The 19,550-nt window shown below is 37.2% G+C and overlaps 1 protein-coding gene across 1 annotated transcript in view; it reads right to left on the reverse strand.

The window, feature by feature from the left end:
* USH2A (usherin) overlaps window positions 1-19,550 on the reverse strand; it is a 414,010-nt gene that overhangs the window by 371,351 nt on the left and 23,109 nt on the right. The window contains exons 3-6 of the mRNA XM_054394908.1: window positions 5,685-5,814; window positions 4,472-4,535; window positions 1,872-2,166; window positions 202-386 (exon numbers count right to left, since the gene is read on the reverse strand). Coding sequence (XP_054250883.1) covers window positions 202-386; window positions 1,872-2,166; window positions 4,472-4,535; window positions 5,685-5,814 — 674 coding nt within the window. The remainder of the gene's footprint in view (window positions 1-201; window positions 387-1,871; window positions 2,167-4,471; window positions 4,536-5,684; window positions 5,815-19,550) is intronic.

Below are 19,550 nucleotides of genomic sequence, written 5' to 3' on the forward strand. Positions count from 1 at the left end.
ATCTGATAAAAGTGACGGATGACCATTTGGCAATCTTCAACCAAAAGGTCAGATTTGGGGTCTTTTATATATACTCAGCAGCCCATAATAAATGAGTACACCAAATTAAAAGATTATATCTCATTGGGACATAGAGATAGATTGTGTCACGATTTTACCTGTTCAAAGCATCTGTAATATGCAGATAATACCCACTCATACCTAGGAAGCTGGAGACAGTTGACAGAGTCTGGTTTGTCCAGAGATCCATTGTTATCCATTCCAAAAATACTGCAATTTTTAGCAAAATACTGCCAGTCTTCCCAGTCTAAATCATCTCTTTTTTTCCTTTCAATTCTTATTGCTTCAGGGTGTGGGCTATAGAACTGCAGTATGATATAGAATACCTACAAGAAGATAACACATTTATAAACCAGCAATAATGGATAAGTTGTAAAACAAGGAGAACATAACCTTTTTTTTTTCCAATGTGACAATATAATATGCTTTACCACGCACATACAACACAGGAACTAATATTTCAGTCCACATATTCCCAGTTAAAACCAAAGATAACCTTTTTGGGTAAAGAATCTCTTTGATCTCTTAAACATTGTTATACAACAACTGAACTGCTGCATCAGAATTCCAATTTTTCTTGAAAACCATTTGAAAATGAACTACAAAGTCTAACTGATTGTTACAGCAATATTATTTTGGCATAAATGAAGGGCATAGCTTTGTGTTACCAAATATTTCAGGAATCACTTGTCTGATAATGTAAATCTTTCAGGTTTTCTGTTTTTTCTTTTTATTTTGTTTTTTTTTTGTTGTTGTTGGTGGCTTGTTGGACTTTTTTTGTTGATGGTGATGGTTTGGGATTTTTTTAACCTATTTTTCATTTGGAATCTCATCAAGTACCCTATATTAAGGAGCATTTCTGCCCAGCACACTGCTTACACACAGAAATGTGTGTAAACTAAGCCAAGTCTTAGAACTTCACAAGCCTTTGAACTCAATTTTAACTAAGGGCCTAATATTTATTTATGTAGCAGAAACCAGTCATCATATTCTTTCTCTTCTCACTGGTAATGACAAAAGAACCCAGAAGCTAGGAAGAACACATGGAAATTTGGTAGAGTCCCTATTGTGAATGCAGTCCCAGTATTGATATGTACCCCCAACCAAAACATCCTGGTGTTCCTCCACAGCATACTGAAGTGTTAGGTACAGCCTGGCCTCTTCAGGAAGCTTGCCTGTTTGTTACATTCTCATCCCATATTGCTCAAGGGGCTAAACTACCAGGTCCAAAATATCCACAAAACAGAAGTCCTTTCTGATATATCAGCATGCCACAGACATGTTAAATTCCACTTGACTGCAGTCAGATTTACACCAGAAGCTATATACCTTTATATGAGAACATGTAAATCAAGCACCTGAAGTTTTAATAGAAATTAAAATTAAGGCTGAAATTTACAGAAGTGGAGTGAAAAGAACAACCAATTTCTAAATATCAGTGTCTTCACACAAGACATTCACTTTGGTATATCTCTTTTAGATTACTGCTTGTTACAACAGCCAAGGCACATCAAAAGAGAATGACAAGAACCAAAATGCATTTTGTTGCCTTTTGCAGTTTTTCATGCTGAAGGATGTTTTCTTCCTGGTCCTTTAAGTATAACATCCCAAAGCATAAGGTTTAAACTTCCTCAGGACTGTACCAAAATGTCTACAAAAGTCTTTTCCTAGTTTTGATTTAATAAATGGCAAATGTGATCCTACCATCCTAAAGCATAAGGTTTAAATTTCCTCAGGACTGTAACAAAATGTCTACAAAAGTCTTTTCCTAGTTTTGATTTAATAAATGGTAAATGTGATCCTCTCGTTACCTGATACTGTCCATTTTGTAAATCTATTGTGATTGAAACACCACGATCCAGGCCTGCAGTATTAGTGAACACAGATGAAATCCAGGTGGTCCCAATGTCATCATCATTGATGTAAAACAGAGGATGGGCTTCTGCATTCAACCTCAACACTCTGTCATTAGTGGTATCATCTGCTCCATTAGGGATGCAGTACCTCTGTATCAATGGGTGCACCCGGGGATGGCTTCCAGGACAGCGACACTCAGATTGGGTATGCAGGTGAGGAAATTTTCCAGAGAATACTTCCAAAATGTCTCTGTCACAGTGTATATATATATATATACATATATATATATATAAGGAAAAAAAAAAAAACACATATATGATTTTAAAAGGACAAGTGCCATTTTGTGCCTCCAGGTTCATCAGTTAAAAAAATTAATCTTAGATTATAGCAGAAGTCCTAAAGGTCTGGTTTCATCTGACATAAATGGGACAATCAGCTAGGCATCAGGTCACACAGGGTCCCTACATAATCAATGGTAAGCAGCAGGCACCTTCAGAAGGTGTCGGTGAAGAAGCACTCTGCAGTTGCTTTGACTGCTCCACAGACATATACACAGTCAAGAGAATTTGTCTAAAAAGCAGGGCAGGACACATCCAGCCCCTTAAATGGAAGATGAAAAACTCTTTACATTTTATTACAGCATCATGTGTGATTTCGATCAGTAATCTGGACAATGTTCTTAAGTGTGCTATAGCATTGGCATGCTGCCTCTAACCACAGGTAAGTTTAACATTTGTACTCAGATGCTCCAAACAAACCAGTCTGACCAATATCACATTGCAATTTCAAAAACGTGGACAGAGGTGTTTTCACTTTTAACTAACTTTAATACCAATGCCCACTTTTTAGCTATCCCAGCATGTGATTGCTCTAGGTGCTTCCTACAGCCCATGTCAAAGCCGTTCAATCATACATAGCTAGCCAGGTAGGAAAGCAGACAGGAACAACATGAACATATTACCTAAGCCTTTATCTGCTCATCTCTGGTGTACAAAAAGTATTTTGTGAGCTGAGAAGACACTGTATTTTTAAATTAAAAAACTCTTAATTTCCCCATTTTCCTGCTTTATCCATAAGAACATAATTTTTGTCTACTTCAGTAAATAAATACTTGTTGGCTGCCACTACAAGATTCCGCAGAACCCAAAGCTAACAGACATTTTAGATAGCCAAGGATTTAAATTGATATGCAGGCAGGAATTTCCTTCACAGTTTATCTCAGATAAATATTTTGCAACAAGTTATTTATGGAAATAAAGATACATCTATAAAGACCACATTAGGTTGCAAAACTTAATACCTTATCTTTGAATTTTTAAATTTTACTTATTTCACTGATTGAAGTTGTAGTTCAAAGGATTTGACAAGCATCACTCTGAAAGAATACAGCCAATATGATTTTTGTATAACTTTGAACTCAGATTCATATTAATACTTTATAGTCAGAAGAGCTCAGTTCATCATAATGTCTTGCAGACTGCTGAGCTTCTAGGAAACTATATCTTATTGAAAGACCATCATTAAGTAGCCTTAAGGTCTGCAGTCACAAACGTCATTGGGTATAGCCTACCCAGAAGCACCACACAGACAAATAAGACCTGACTATTTCTGGCTAGCATGAATTGACTAGATTAATCCAGCATGAGCTGGGTAACAAAGGTAACATTTCTTTGTAATGCACTAGGAAGGGAGGCTGGAGAGCAACAGAAATTGCAGTGGCAACCCTAATTTGGCCTCAGGAATGGAGGAAGTCAAAGCAATTGCCCAGGGCTATTGGTCTGAACTAGTGAAGTCATTAGCACCTTATAGTGACAATCTAATCCAGAAAGCAATGAATAGTTAAGACAATGGAACCTCGAGATAGGGGTATGTGTTTAGGGAGAGCATCAAGAATACCTGACTTGGTCTGATAGCATGGGGAAGCTGAAAGTAGAGGAAAGGAATGGCTAAGGACTGGATCCAAGTTCAGAGCCATGAAGCCAGCATGCTTATCAGTTCAAGTGCCTGTCCTCTTCATTTGAATCACCAGTGTTGGAGCAGTCTAAACTGGACTGGGCTGCCATGCTTCCTTCTGTATCCTACAGTTTACATGGAGCTCTGGGAAATCTTGGCAAGCCTCATCCAGCAAGATTAAGCTTATCAGCACACACTATTATGTCAGGATTATGATGAGTTGAAAACACCTACGCAGTTTGTAAGCACTGAAATCTAGCAACTGGATATCACTAAGTTGTAACAGAAACAACAATCACAAGGAAAGTACAAATTTACTATTGAGTTTTACTACACACATCCTACACATGCTACTACATACACTAGCTATATTGAAGCAATACTTCAAAAGCAAAACACGTTAAATTGTTGAATTTATTTTAACTCAGCATATTTTAGGTTAAAAGTCATCTTTGAAATGGGGGTTCAGTAAACTACATCATAAGCAATCATCTAAAGCAGACAGCTGGGGAAGTGCCATACTTTGGGAAATAAGTATCTTGTTTTCCCTTCTTTCTTCTCACTATACTCTTAATTTTTTGCAAAAGTAAAGATTCTTTACCTGTTTGTAAGTGCCACTGGGTAAAATCGAAAATCTTGCATTCTTCCGACAAATTGCTCTAGACCTAGGAAAATATACTATAAATAAGTAAGCTACTGAGCAGAATGCAGCTTTACACTGCATGACAGCACCTTTAATTCAGCTCTCAAAGACCTCTCTTGCACAATTACCCCTCCTGAATGAAACCATCTTGGTCCTGGACAAAACTAGAGAGGCCAGTGACTTAATTTTTTTGATAAAAAAAGAATGATTTATAATAACTTTATAAGAACATTTTGTACCTATCTCTTTTCTGATTAGAGAGGTGGCACAAGGATCGGCTCATTAGACAGAAGTAATGAGCCAGTCCATGTGCCACCTCTAATTAGAGAAGAGATACAGTAGGTACAACTGTACCTATCAATTTATACAATAAAGATAAAAAGCACTTAAAAATGTTCCTTTCTGTTATACACTTATTAGTCTAAATCCTAACAAAATTAATTTCCAAACACAAGCATCAAAAAATAAGGCACAGAATAACTTTCTTGCCCAAGAGCCCAATATGGTTGTTTAACTGACATGTAGTTATATTCAGGGGTTAGCTTCAAAATGTGGGTGTTCCTGAAGAGCAATAGTCAGTATTTTTATCATCTGCAGAGCCAAGAATTTGTGGAGAGCAAGAAAACATCCCCCAGCTGCTCTGCAATGATCATGTCATGACATAGTACATATACAATTCCAGATGCAGATGAAGAGTAATGTTATCAGGCATCTCTAGAGGCTGAGGGATTCTCATTCTGCTAGTGGTTTACATGAGTATGGATAGAATTGAATAACACAAACAGCCAGAAACCTTTAGCTCTATTTCTGACTCTAGAGCATAACATAGCCTAGTGGTCACACACACTCTCATTCTGAAATAGTTTCAGGTGTTACTCAGAAAAACTATGACCATAAATTAAGGGAACATGTTGGTTTACATATCTACATTTTGGAAAATGCAAGCAAATCTACATATATGCATATAGAATCAGTTAAGACTCTACAGGATCAAGTACCAAACATCTATCTTTCAGCTTGTATTTTGAGAAAGCTAATTGTATAATAGGGATTTTCTCCTGTATGAAGGTAAAACTTCTAAGCATGTAGATAAAATTACTCCCCCATACTTTTTAACCACATTATGGAGATCTTATTTTGGATATTCCAGTGCATTCCACTAAAATACTACCTGTGAAGCTTTGTCCGATTTGCAGTGTGCCATCAGCATCTGCAATTGTTCCCACAAGTATCCTTGAATCAAAAGGTGTGTTGTCATCTTCCCAACCATTCAAGAAGAAACTAATTCTGCTGTGATGGACCTATAGAATCAACGTAAAGAGGCAACACATGCTTCATTATGCAATCACTTTGATTTCTCTACATGCTACATCTATCACTGATTAACCATTAACATTACTTCAGCATACTTGCTGTGTGCCTTTATTTTCAGTGCCTAATGAAAGTAGTTCCCTCTCTTCTGTTCATCCATTAGCAATTCAGTTAATAAGATCATAGCTCAGATTCACAGAGTATAAAATTTCTGCAGCACTTAAATCAAAGAAGAAACCATAGTACAGTGATCTCTTGGGGAGGGGGAAGAAAGGAGGAGGAAAATGGTGGGTCTCTTTCACAAGGTATGGGGCTGGTTACAGCTACATTACCTCTTCAGGCCATGGACACATGTTATAGCTGTCAGAGCTCTTCTCACACACATCAGTTCAAACAAGCCTCAAGGGGCTACATACCATACTTAGGATAACCAAACGCAGCATGTTTCAGCCAGGCTGCTAACACTCCTCCAAAATGCCTCCCTAACCCCAGCATGTTTCTTTCTATAGGGGCTAAAGGGAATGGTATAGGAACTGGCTACATCTTCTTTACACCCAGTGGGTAATTCTCTTACATCAAGGGAACCCTTGGCTAAAAATATGCACTCAACCAGCACCCCAGGGTACTGTTTTCTGCAAGTGTTCCCTTCCCTGCCAATTCATTTTAAACTTGAGCTAACATTCATAGAAATTCTTTATGGCATTCTCCCAGCTCCACAAAGTCACAAGATGCTAAGCTTTTACAAAGTACTTTTTTTTTTTTTTTTGCATTAAAAATCCTCACGTTAAGATTACATAAAAATAGAAAAAGTTTAATAATATTGGAGTGCCTTACAATTTTATGAAATTCAATACTCAAAAAATGCAGGCACATATGAAATGAAAACTGGAGGCATTGTAGCTGTAGTCTGCTTCCCTTGAATTAAGTAAATTATAGAAACTAAGTCAAACTTACACAAAACTTTTGAACTGTTGACATGTTTTGAATAAATTTCATTTATTTCAGAGAGTTTCATTCGTAAAACTGAAATTACTTGACTTTTAGGAATATTTAGTTTGCATAAGGCTTATTTCATATAACAGCTTGGTAGCCTTCAGATTTTGAAACATTGTTTTGTTGTTGCCAATTTACAGAGAGTGATTTTCATTTTGCAGACATGGATGCCTGGTGAATCGTGTCTACAGAGGCCAAATAAAACTAGAGTGCTTTAGCCTGTCTTTATATCCACACTGATCAAAATAAAATAAACCTGGAACAATTGCTTCCATAAGAACAACATATATGTGAGGACAAACAGAAGCTTTACAAGCCATAATAATTTGTTGCAAAGAGGAAAGCCAGAACCCGAAAAAATATCAGTTTGAAAACCACAATATAAGCACTCACAATGCCATTCAACCAATAATGTCTTTCAAATTTCAGACCAAGATACACAGACACAATTATCCATAAATCTGAGCTCAGAAGACCAGCATCAGTGCCTTGGGCAACATGAGTCTATCAGTGTTTCAAGAAAGAAAATACTAAATGAGATGGAAGTTTTACTTTGGATTTTTTCTTTTTTAAATTTATTTATTTAGGCATTACACAAAATTGTACAGATGAATTTTTCTTCTTAAACTGCACTTTCAAACACACACATGCATGCTGAGCTTTATTGCCATTTCCAGATTCAGTCAATATTTCCCAAATTTAGACAGGAATATTTATTGCCCTTCCACTGATGGAAATTTGAAGGCCATTATCATAATTACTAAGCCTTGAGATTTGTTCAAAAAGTTATTGCATATGAGTTTCACCGCTCAAAATACATCTCTACGTTTTAAATTATCTTTTGTGTTGACACATCAATGACCCAAATACAACAGTTTTTTATTTAATTTTAATTCAAAGCCCTCTAAACATCTGATGCCCTATTTGCAAGAGCCTAAATATGTGTGTATATGGTGGTTACATTGCATTTTTTTTCTGCATCACATTTTTTACAGCCTGTTACTGTCATTTGGTGTTTGACTGTTATCATCATAAAAGATACAGGCTTTTCTACTTTGTTATTTGTAGCATTATCTCATGTTTTACAACATCTTTGCACAACATGCCTGCACATGAAATATAACTAGTGAAAAGTTCTCAGTGGTATTAATGCATAAAAAAGAATGTGGTTCCATCTCTACTGTCTTTACCCAGCCAAAAGCTGATGAACAGCCAATTTTCCTTTATCACATTAGCACAGCCATGAGGGAAACACATTTGTTCTAGTCAGCTACACTAAAGATACTATTACCAATCTAACATATACATGTTTTATATCAGCAGTATTCTCAGAGTATGAGGGAGCCAACAATATATTAACACTAGCATGACAGTTTATTTAAGAAAAGAAAATTGTCTCTGTAGAGGGACAGAAGTTAGAAATGTATGGCTAAAGCTCAGTGTCACTGGTCTAATAAAGGTAATAATTCTTAAGCTTTCTTTATAGCAGGTAACACTCCTGTGGCAGCTCTGTCATATCATTCAAATAAAAATGTTGTCTTTTACAAGTTTAAGAGTACCTTTATTTTTAGTCAGATATGAAACATGTTTCTGCTTTCCTGTTTTCACTGTAAAACATTTGTAAGTGGAATTCAGAAATTGGTGCACTCACCCCCACTAGCTCCTTGCAAACTTAACTGCCTCAGACACAGCTTCAGTAAGACCTGATTCTGCCCCCCCCCATGGTAAGCAGAGCACTTACCTTCATGGACCCCCGACTAAAATCAGTGGGACTGCTTGTGACTTAACAGTGACAGAATTGGGCCCTAAGCCATCAGGTATTTTTACTTGTTGAAAATAGGTGACTAACAACAATTTTAAATCTACCTCCCCCACTACCAATCTCTTTGTATTAAATAGGATTTAGAATAGTTGGGTTTAATATAGCACATCCCCAAGGTAGCCCTAAGCACTTTACAATGCTGAATTGGGTATCAGTAGTGCAGTGACTGTGCAAGGCAAAGGCAGCAGTCATTAGGCATTTGGCAGTAGCTCAATGTAACGATCCCCCGGCTGGTTATTAAAGGGGGTATGAATATCTGACATGGGAGGAAAATGTAGGAGGGAAACCATGTGTGGTATTAAAAAAAAAATAAATCCCAGCAGCTCTCCACTGTAGGAGGAGAGGAATATCTCAAAGTTTGGTATCACTTTAGGCTAAGACAAATAAGAAGGAAGGCTGGCACACTGGATTGGTTGTTTGATGAGGTTATTTAAGGTCTCCTGACTATTCGCATTTAATTGCATACAATACCACAGAAATAAAAGATTCATTTCCCTCCTGACTAGGACAACAGGATTATTCCCCTATTGTCTTTATTAGTAAGGTTCAACAGCAATTTGCCCCAAGAGAGTAACAGGAGATGCATAGGAAAGGTTGGCCTAACGGTCATGCAGTGCACAGGACCAGAAGCCTGGGACATCAGCACTCCGGTCCCATCTCTGAAACCATCTCTCCCTGCCACATGTTTCCTTCCCTCTCTGTCAGACACTTAGCAAATCACCTCACAATGAGGTGGCAAGGATTAGTTACTAGGATAAATTTACTCTGTACCTATATTAGCATCTGCCACTGCAATGCCTAATACCAATTCCAAGCAATGAAAAAGCTATTTGATGGTGAACAGAGATGGTAAAAGATATCCATAATCTCCCCTCTAACAGCACACTTGTTATGATGCAGCAGAGTTTCCAAGATGAGAGGTGATGGGCCAATGAGCTGATAGGCAAATTCCTCCAGTACATCACTAATGAAGCTCTAACAGTTCTCCATCATAAGCAAATTGAACATCAGAACCAACAATACCAAATCAAATCACTTCCTACCTAGGAAAAATTATCTGCCTGTTATTAATTTATGAAAATTAATAATATGGCAAATACGAATAGTAATAAAAATATTAATAACTAATTAATATGAAGACTTGCCAAAAACTATTAAATAGGCTTGATGTACAGTTGTAATATATATTTACAGTGGGAATGTACAGTATTTAGGCAAATATAGCAAATTTTAACAATTTTAAGCAAACCAAGAGGAATCACAGGGAAAGAAAGAAGTCCCTGGAGCAAAATGGTGTTCGACCATGGTGGGGGGAGACTCGACGAGAAGCCAAGGAGGCAATGAATTAATTACTCAGGGAGGGTTCTACCCCAAGTAGGGAGAGTGCTGCTGCTGTGTTAGCCTTTGAGGCTTTTTGGGGTGCTCTTGTGCGCCAAGCATGGCTGGTTGCTGGCAGGAATGCCACACAGTCTCAGGGCTGATCTGGCTTCAGCAGGACGGCGTTCAGCAAAGGGCTCTTGTGTCTTCCTGGGTAAACTGAGGCATGGCAAAAATTCTAGTTGCAAGGGGAAGCGAGGCTTGGATCCTAAGGCTCCTGGCTTCTCAAGCTTGCAGTGAGTAGGCTCACGGCTTCTATCCCAGGTCTTGGACTAGGCAACTCGAGGCAAGGCAAGGCAAAGTGACTATAAACCAGCCCATATTTATCACTTGCCCAAGATTCAATCGGGCCAATAGGGCAACCAAAGCCAGCAAACAGTTACCCAATGAAAAGGGACTCTGCCAGGCTGTGGCCATAGAAGGCAGAAACATAGGCCTGGTCTGGAAGAAGCAGTGGCCAGTACAGGTGCTCTTACCCCAGAAGGAGGCTTGTTTACCCTGACATATTGGAGCTGTTCTTTTGTCCCTTTTCCCGCATTACCCAGACTCCTGCAGAAGGGAGAGGGGGACCATGTCTAGACATCTCAGGACCTGTCTTGAGTTTGTGCTGGGCTTGTTTGGCCCTACCACAACACTGCCCTATAGGTTACTGTAGCACAGAAAAAGCACACACTGAAGCACAAGCTACTGCTTATAAAATGAAAAAGGGACAGAAAAGGCATTACAATTATTTCTTTTCTCACCTAAAGACCTGTGCCACTTGGACTCTATCCATGAAAACGTAAAAGATGAAATTTAACATAAATTTTGCCACTTGGTTTGGATTAGGCAGAGCTGGCACGTAAACAAAAGCCAGTGTTTTCCTGTAGCAACTGCTAACAGAAATTTCCACCATGCTGCAGTAATTTGTGTAGCACAAAAGAAGCATCATAAACAAATACTACACTTCTGAGCAGCTGTACTGGCTAAGACTAAGGGACTAACTATGACAAAATGCAGAAACAAGGGAGCATAAAGGAACATAGTAAGCATGTATGACACTGTCCTCAGTATTCTGAACCTCAACCCATGAGCAGCTTAGAGACCTATCAGCCACCTATGGTTTCGATATATTTAGTAGCTTCCCATGGATTTCTTTGCATGATTTTGTATAGCTGCTCCTTGAGTGCAAAATCTTGTACTTCACCCAAAGGGAAGATTGATTCAAGAATACTGTAGTTTTTCTTTCTCTCTTTTTTGTTTAAGCCTTGAACTGCAGTGTTATCTATAGGTATAACACATAATGGTATAATAAATGTACAAATAACTAGTATAACATCTATAAATGAACAGTATAACAAGTATAATAAAAACAGGTATTATTTCAATAAAAAACTACCAATATGCTTTTCAAAAAATGCCTAATATTCCTCTTCATTAACACCCATTTTGGGCATCAAGTAAAAGATACACTTAGAGTGATCCCCATTTTTGAGCTACAATTGCACTTCCTTAGCCAAAACAGTTTAAGGCTATCCTGAGACCTCAATCTACGATGGTTTGGCTTTCAGGTAGTAACATACACTTATTACATCACAACATATATGTGTGATATCTGCCACACTTAAGCAACATATACTTTTTCTTCACACATTAGCCATCTGTCGTCAAAATGTCCCTTTACAGATACAGAAAGGCAATTGAGACAATTTTAGTCTCTTCCATGTAGAACTGAATTGCACCATTTCAGCCAAAATAAATGAAGTTAAGTGAGTGAATTCTTCTTCAGTGGACGCTATGATCTTTTTGCATCAGTAAGATTTTTCCATTAAAAATAAGTACTAATATTAATCCTACCCACATACCTTGTGTAAAATTATTTCTAATAAATAAGATAGGAAGGAGAGACATGGGAAAGAATCTTTGATGTCCCATTAAAATTGAGCAGAGCTCAATATCTCTAACCAGAGATCAAAACTACACTGCACTAAATGACAGACAACCCCAATGTGTTAGAATTTATAATTATTGTATGTTTCAAGCCATACCTGCTTTTTTAGTAAGTACAAGCTTTCTCTTCAGGTTATCTTTCCTATCCTAATATTTAATGGCATAGAAAAGATTTTTTTAAATATTACAGATAAATTCAGGGGAGTTATTTCAAAATAACATCAATCTTTTCTACTGATTAAATACACATTCTTTTTACTCTTAGCCTTCATAGTTTCTAGTCACTATAAAATAGAATTTTGACTTTAAGTTTCTTATCATCATCTATTGTGCTAATAACTAGATCTCACTGTCTGTCAAGACAGATGAAGAAACCAGATGGATTTCTTCCCAGATTTGCAGGCCATAAATGAGGAGATCCACAGTAGAGAGAACTCTGGCACAAAACATGAAAGAAAAAAAGTCTTTTCTAGTCATTCAAGCCAAATGATACCAACATTGGCCTATTTACTTATCTAGCCAACTTAGGCATGGCAAACACTTCAACTGTAACTTCAGCTCTAAAGGCTATTTATACCATCAAAGAGTCTCAGATGGCAGTGGCAGGAACGACCGACACAAAAAAAGGACAAAACCCAAAAATATTAGTCTTCAGATAAATACTAGGAAATAGAATACATTCCAGTACGTGTAGTGGACACCACAGTTTTCAAATAAGGTGAGAAATAAGCAGTTAAAGAATCTATGATATGTACCAGACAATGAATGAGATTCTTCCAAATATCAGGTATCTACAAAGTAATTTGGTTTTTTAAGACCCAATTTGTAAGTTAAACATTAGAAGTTAGCAAGATGCAAATGCAAGCTAAATTTAAAAAATTAAATGCAAACTAAAACATCAATCTTGTTTGTCAAATATGAGAAAACAAGCAAATTGTCCTCCAAATAAGTAATTAAAAAAAAAAAAACAACTCAAACAACCATTAAAGAAGCTCGATTTGCACAGCATGTTTATAGTAATAAAATTATTTCTGAGAAAGAAGGTGATACACACAATGAAGGATTTTAAAGTGCTTTATGAAGAGCAATTAGGTAGCTATACAATTCACCTGTAAGGTATAATAACAACAAATTCAATTTATTTTCCAGACTAGCAAACTGACAGAAATTACTCCTCCCCTTATTTGCTACAAAAGCTAAAGCAGCTCCAGAATCAATAAAGCTACACAGGCTTTTAAGAGATTTAAATGAAAGTAGAAGTTAGCATAAATTATTTGCTTAATCATTCAGAAATAATGAGGAATTAGAGATTATGAGAAATCAGGAGAAGCTGCAACACATGCAGCTCAAAAGTTAGTACACAACAAACCATTACAATTTCTTACCATCACTTAATTTGGTGTGGTTCTTATAAAAGTTACTATCTAACATAGCTTGTTGTCAGTTAAAATAACCAAGATTCAAAAAGTCCTTTTTTTCTGCTAAATATATTGCAGTTTTATTCCATTAAGAACTTCTTCGATGAGATCATTCTATAGAAACAGACAGTATATTAACACATTTTCTTCCAAGGTGAGAAAACAGATTAAGGTTATGACCAAAATGACAGGCCTGTGGCTTCCTTGAATACTTTAATAGAGTCAACAAATCAACAGTGGCCACTGACGCCAACAGATGAAGGAAGACAATAGATGGAAGGAAGCGAATTAGTGATGCTGCTATAAAGGCTTAATCAGAAATTTGAGCATAACAATCTTTTTCACTTTCAGTCTGTCTAAACAGGCTCTTTTTGCCTGCTTATATAAATATATACAGCATACCTTACCACTGGGGCACACATGGGTTTGCATCTCTGTTCTGCAAAAGCAGGTGGAAAACAGAAGCGTAACAGTTAATAAAAGACACGGCCAAAAGGGTTTTGCATACGATAGAGATGAGACAAACACAGGTATGTTTCTGTATTTTCTTGCATAATTGCAAATCTTGCTGAAGCTGCAGTTATGACAACTTCCATACAGCTTTAATATTTTGTAAGTGAATTTTTGTAAAGAAGAGAGGTGAGCGACACAAATCCAAGCAACACAAAGTTGACAACGGGAATTTGGGGGGGGGGGGGGGCGGGAATGCAGGCACCATTAGTATAAATCCAAATTTACTCCCACCTCTCACCCACAATTCAACACCCTCCTTCAGTGAATAAATAGCAGAATTTACACATATTGAATGTTCATGTCAAAGGCTTCTTTCCAAGATATTTTGCATTTTTCTATTAATTTTAATTTCTCCTGTTCTGCTCTAGAAAAAGAGGTGCAGTAGTTTCCACAGCCTAACCTCTGCAGATGTATCAGGATTTCATGCCATGACCACCTCCTATTCCACATACTATCTGCCAGCACTGGTGCACAGCCTGCTCACACAGTCCTATCTTGCTTATTTCTCCTTACAACACACCACACAGCCTAACCCAAATCAAAAGCCTTAGCTAAATGAACAATTCAGGAACAAGCACTATAATACATTTTTGTGTTGTAAGTACATTTTGGCAGTGATATTATTACTATGGATGTTTTGGCAAATTTGTTATATACATCAAAATTCCCTGTGGTTTTTTTTTTTTTTTTTTGTATTATTATTTTCCCTTAGAAAATACAACCCTATAATAAAGAGTTCACTTTTAGTCTTTTGTTCTTCGCATTTTACTGTTTTTACTTGCAATGAAAATTGAGACAACACAGAGGGAACTTGGCAGTTCTAAAGCTTGGCAAGAGATATTGAATTTATGTAGCAAACATATGAGAACAAGAATATGTCAGGAGGAATTTATCTGGGATCTTGTTCTCAAACAGACCAAAAAAGATGCTAATAACCATGTTAAGAGGGACAGGAGAATGGGGGTGTAGAAATTAAAGAATACTGTCCAGGGGCACAAGCCAGCTCAGATGAATTATCTGCATAAGACTTGACAAATGAATGGCACCACCTATACCAGTAAAAGAATTCACTGATGAGTTTTCCCCTGAAATTGGAACTGCATAAGCTAGAACCCTGTCTTGATTGCATTTCTCTTTCCTATACAGTACAGGAGAAAAAGAATTACCTTATATAGCTTAAGTAACTATATAGCTATATAGTTACTTAAAATCTTCATTGCTGTTTCTAGATTGTTTGCCCATTACCTTACAGCAGATTCAAAAGATATGCACACAACAAAATTTATTTTACCCGCTATTATTAAATTACTTTATTCACATTTCTAAATTCTTGTGTTTCCATATACAGCTACTATGCTACCCACATATGGTAAAAAAGTGAAGTTTTAAAGCTATAATAACTCTGCAATTCTGAGTTAACCCAAAGCTACTACTCCCATATTTCAAGCCTTTGAAGCAACTTGTCTGCAAGCATGAAGGAAAAGAGCACACGAAGACGCAACTCTGACATCTATGTAGGTTTCAGTCTGATGCTTTTCACACATCTTTGGTTGGTTCTCAGGTCAAATAACATTTGAGATGGAGACAGAGGTTTGGGTCATTCATTGCAATCATATTAAGTAATAGCATGGTCAGGGACTTCATTATGATGATTTTTTTAAAAAGCAACTGCCTAAGTTAACATTCATGATTAAGGGAGATTCCTTAGTTTCCAACTACTCTGTCATTTTCAGAAGGAAGCCCTGCCAATGTAGTTGTAGGCTGAGCTTCATTCTCCAACTATGACCAAAAACATAAACTCTGCCCTTTCACAAGAGCACACCAGTCTAGCTGAAATATACAACCAGAAATCACTTAATCACAGAATGGTAGATATTGGAATAGACCTCTGGGGATCTTTGAGTCCAACCTCCTTGCTAAAGCAGGTTTTCCTACATCAGGTTGCACAAAAACATGTCCAGGTGGGTTTTGAAAGTCTCCAGAGAAGGAGGCTCTGGGCAGACTGTTCCAATACTCTGTCACCCTCGCAGTGAATACGTTTTCCCTTGGGTTTAGGCATAACTTCCTGTGTTCTGGTTTTTGCTCATTGCCCCTTGTTCTCATGCTGGGCATCACTGAAACCAGTTCAGCCCCATCCTCTTGACACCTGCTTTTTAGGTATTTATAAGCATTGATAAGATCCCTGCTCAGCCTCCTCTTTTCCAGGCTAAAGAGACCCAGGTCTCTCAGCCTCTCTCCTTGTAAGTGATGCTCTGGTACCTTAATCATCTTTGTAACCCTCTGTTGGACTCTCTCTGGTAGTTCCCTGTCTCGAACTCAGGCAGGGACAGAACTGGACACAACACTCCAGATATGTTTCATATGTGTTTAAAGGCTTTAATTTACTATATATTTTATTTTCAGTTCATTCATATAGGAATTCAAGGATTCTGCATTCCTATTCTTCTCTAAAAGAAGGAAGCAAGAAAATGCCAAACATTCATTTTAGTGCCTCTTTAAGCTCTGTAAGAAAATCATCTTCAGTTTAAGTTGTGAATGGAAACAATATACACACAAACTACTTGGTGTCAAACAACTGAATTTTTCTTCAAATTCAGAATGCAGCCTTAAGCTGACTAGGAGTCTGCATGGGAAATGACTTGAAATAATTCAAATTTTTAAAAAATAGTTCTTTTTCAGTATGCTCCAAAAGAAGTTTCAATAAGCATAAATTCACCATAAGCAGGATCAACTAATCAGATCAGTGAATTAAACTGTATTATAACCTGGACTATTTTAAGACCTGGAAAGATTCCTTTCTTTACAAGAGTTAGAGAGGATGTGCACACACATAAGTATTTGATAACACTGTTCACAATCTTTTTGCAGAATGCAGTGGATTTTAACTTTCACTGATATAACAGGGCAAAAACATCTGTGTTGAATATATTTTCCTGCAGGCCAACAAACTGGTAGAATACCAGGAAAACAATTCATCTTTTATCCTCTATTTTTTTCTTTCTGTTACTGTATCTGTTGACAGACACTTTTCCAGGAGTTCCTGATTAAAAATATTCCTAGGTTAGATTGCTTCTGAAATTAAAATTCCCTAAATAAGAAAACCCCACCATTTCTTAAATACTGAAATTGACTCATCACAACATTCCATCCAGAGATAACAAGTGGACTGACTAGTACCTGAGCTGTGAATATATTTAAATGTAGACATACACATGCAGTATTAGGAAGGCAAAAACAGGATATGAAATAAACATAAGGCATCAGCTCTAAGCTCACTGTCAAGAATAGTCCAAGGCTTCTATCCACAGAGTTCAGCTGAAGGTAGCTATCTGTCAAATGTAATCTGTGCAAGTGAATATGCTTAAGCTGGTGCTATGAATCAACCAAAATTGCTTTGGTCTTATTGACATTCAATTGCAAGAAGTTGCAGCTCATCCAGTCCAATAGACATCTGACAACACCAAGAGTGTTTCAGTGACAGAAAGCTTTAAATATAGATGCAACTATCATCACAATACACATGGGAATAAACTCTATCCATCCCTCATACCATGTTTAGAAACTGGTCATTGACTGGATGCCGTAAGAGCACATGGTCATCCTCTCTGCCTGTTACAGGTTCTGCGGTTAACAGATCATCATGACTTAAGACAGTGAATACAGATTGATTGACAGAAGAAGTCCACTTGATCTTTCATCACTGTCTCATTAAATCTCTCCCTTAAATCTACTTTTGCCATTATCTTTTTGTTCACTTTTTAAAAATAAGATGTCAGATCAAAATTTGTTCAGATTGTTTGCTTTAGTTAAGGGCCAGATCTTGAGCTACTATAAATTGCCTTCAGCTTCAGCAACTCCATTTTACTTACATCTGCTGAGATGCAGAACTCAAACACGTTAAAGTTACTTCCTTCTTCACAGATGTTCTTTACACCTTGAAACGAGATGTCTGATAATGTGTGTTTGTAGGATGTTGGACAATAAAGCATCTAGCATAATAGGTCCTAAAGGAAGACTCGATTTGTGTTCTAACTTTGCACAAAAGAGAGAAACGCCTCATGCAACCATCTATGTGCTTATTGGACCCTTTTCTCTCAGAGAACTCCTGTCATGGATGTGATGCTCCAGCACTTCACCATGTGCTTTTCTAAAAATTTTCTTACAGCCTCACTTTCTATACAAGTTGTTACATGCCCATTTGCCTGCCACCCCCCACCAGTTCCTGCTGCTTTATTTCTTCCCTCACCATACAGTGAACTGAAATCATCCCAGTACTACAAGGAAAGGAAGCTGAGAAAGAGAAAATATGTCAGATATATACATCTTGCAAACGTTTTAGAGGATGCCTGCTGTAAATATTTGGCAGAGAGAGAAACTGACATCCGTGTTATGAGCACTCTGAACAGTTTTGTCCATGCTCTGAGAAATCCAGCGTACAAAAAACTGACTTGAGAAAGAAACCTCATCAGGGGACCACAGCGACAGAAGTGTCTTAAAACAGAAGGGCTAGAGAGGATAAAGGGACAGTAGAACGAATGGTAAAGAACAGCGAAGGGGAAGGAAAAAGCATAAGGTCAGGAGGGGCAAGTTGTCTCTTTGCCTTTCCTTCTTTTGCCTCAGGCCCATATCGGCCTTTCCTTTTCTTGACTTAACTGGGATGAATTTTAATTGCAGTCTCTCTACATGTTTTATACACTATGTACTCTCTACTTGTGTGGAGTGGATTTCCCATTCATCACAGGATTGCAGGCAAAAATCCCGGGAGCATTTTGCTTTCCTTCAAAGTTAGCTTTGCTAAAATCAATAACTTTAGGGCTGCTTCCTCCACTTAGCACATACCCTCACCTCACAGCCATTTCAGATTTCTTGATTTTATAATTACATGAATTTTGTTTCTTATCTTCACACAGAGATTTGTATTTATAATCTTCCCATGATAACACTGACTATAGTGTTTCAATAACAGCATAAGGGCAATAACTTTACAGCAACAATGGAAATATGCTCCTATCGCAGTTTCAATATAGTCAATATCCTAATTGATCTCTAACAATTTATTTTCCTTCTGTCTCCTCCTCAATACCCCCACATTCTTCAAGTTAAAGTTCTCATTTTCTTAGGGACTTGTTATATATCTTGAATATTTTTATTGCTTGGGCTTTTATTCTGACCACCTGCAAGTCTAATGTAACAGTCAAGAATCACAACTACATTGAATTGTCCTTGCCTTGCATGTGAACCACTGTACTTGGTTTAAAAAGAAAAAAAAAAAAAACCCAAACAAAAACAAGGGGGGAAGGTGGGAAGGGGGAGGGCAAGAGCATTTCCTACTGCAGATTGAGTATCATCTGTCAGCAATATTGTTACATCTTTCCCAGCTTTATATTAGCTCTCCCTTCACAAAAACTGTGTCTTGGCATTTTAAATCCCCCTTCATTTTCCTGGTTGTCTCTCTTATTCCAATAATATCTTTCTTATCCTTGAAAACATGTCACTCCAATTCAGCAGTCTTATTACATATGCTCCTAGCATTTGTATAAAAGATATTTAGCTTTTCTCTTTGCCCTCCTTTACTTTTCTTTTTCACTATCTCCTACAATGCTAATCCTTTCTCAACAGGAAATGTTTTTCCTTCAATACGAGTCTTTCTTTTCATGCATAGATCTGCTAGTTC

Source organism: Indicator indicator, chromosome 2 (genome assembly GCF_027791375.1).
Source record: "Indicator indicator isolate 239-I01 chromosome 2, UM_Iind_1.1, whole genome shotgun sequence".
Classification (NCBI taxonomy): Eukaryota; Metazoa; Chordata; class Aves; order Piciformes; family Indicatoridae; genus Indicator; species Indicator indicator.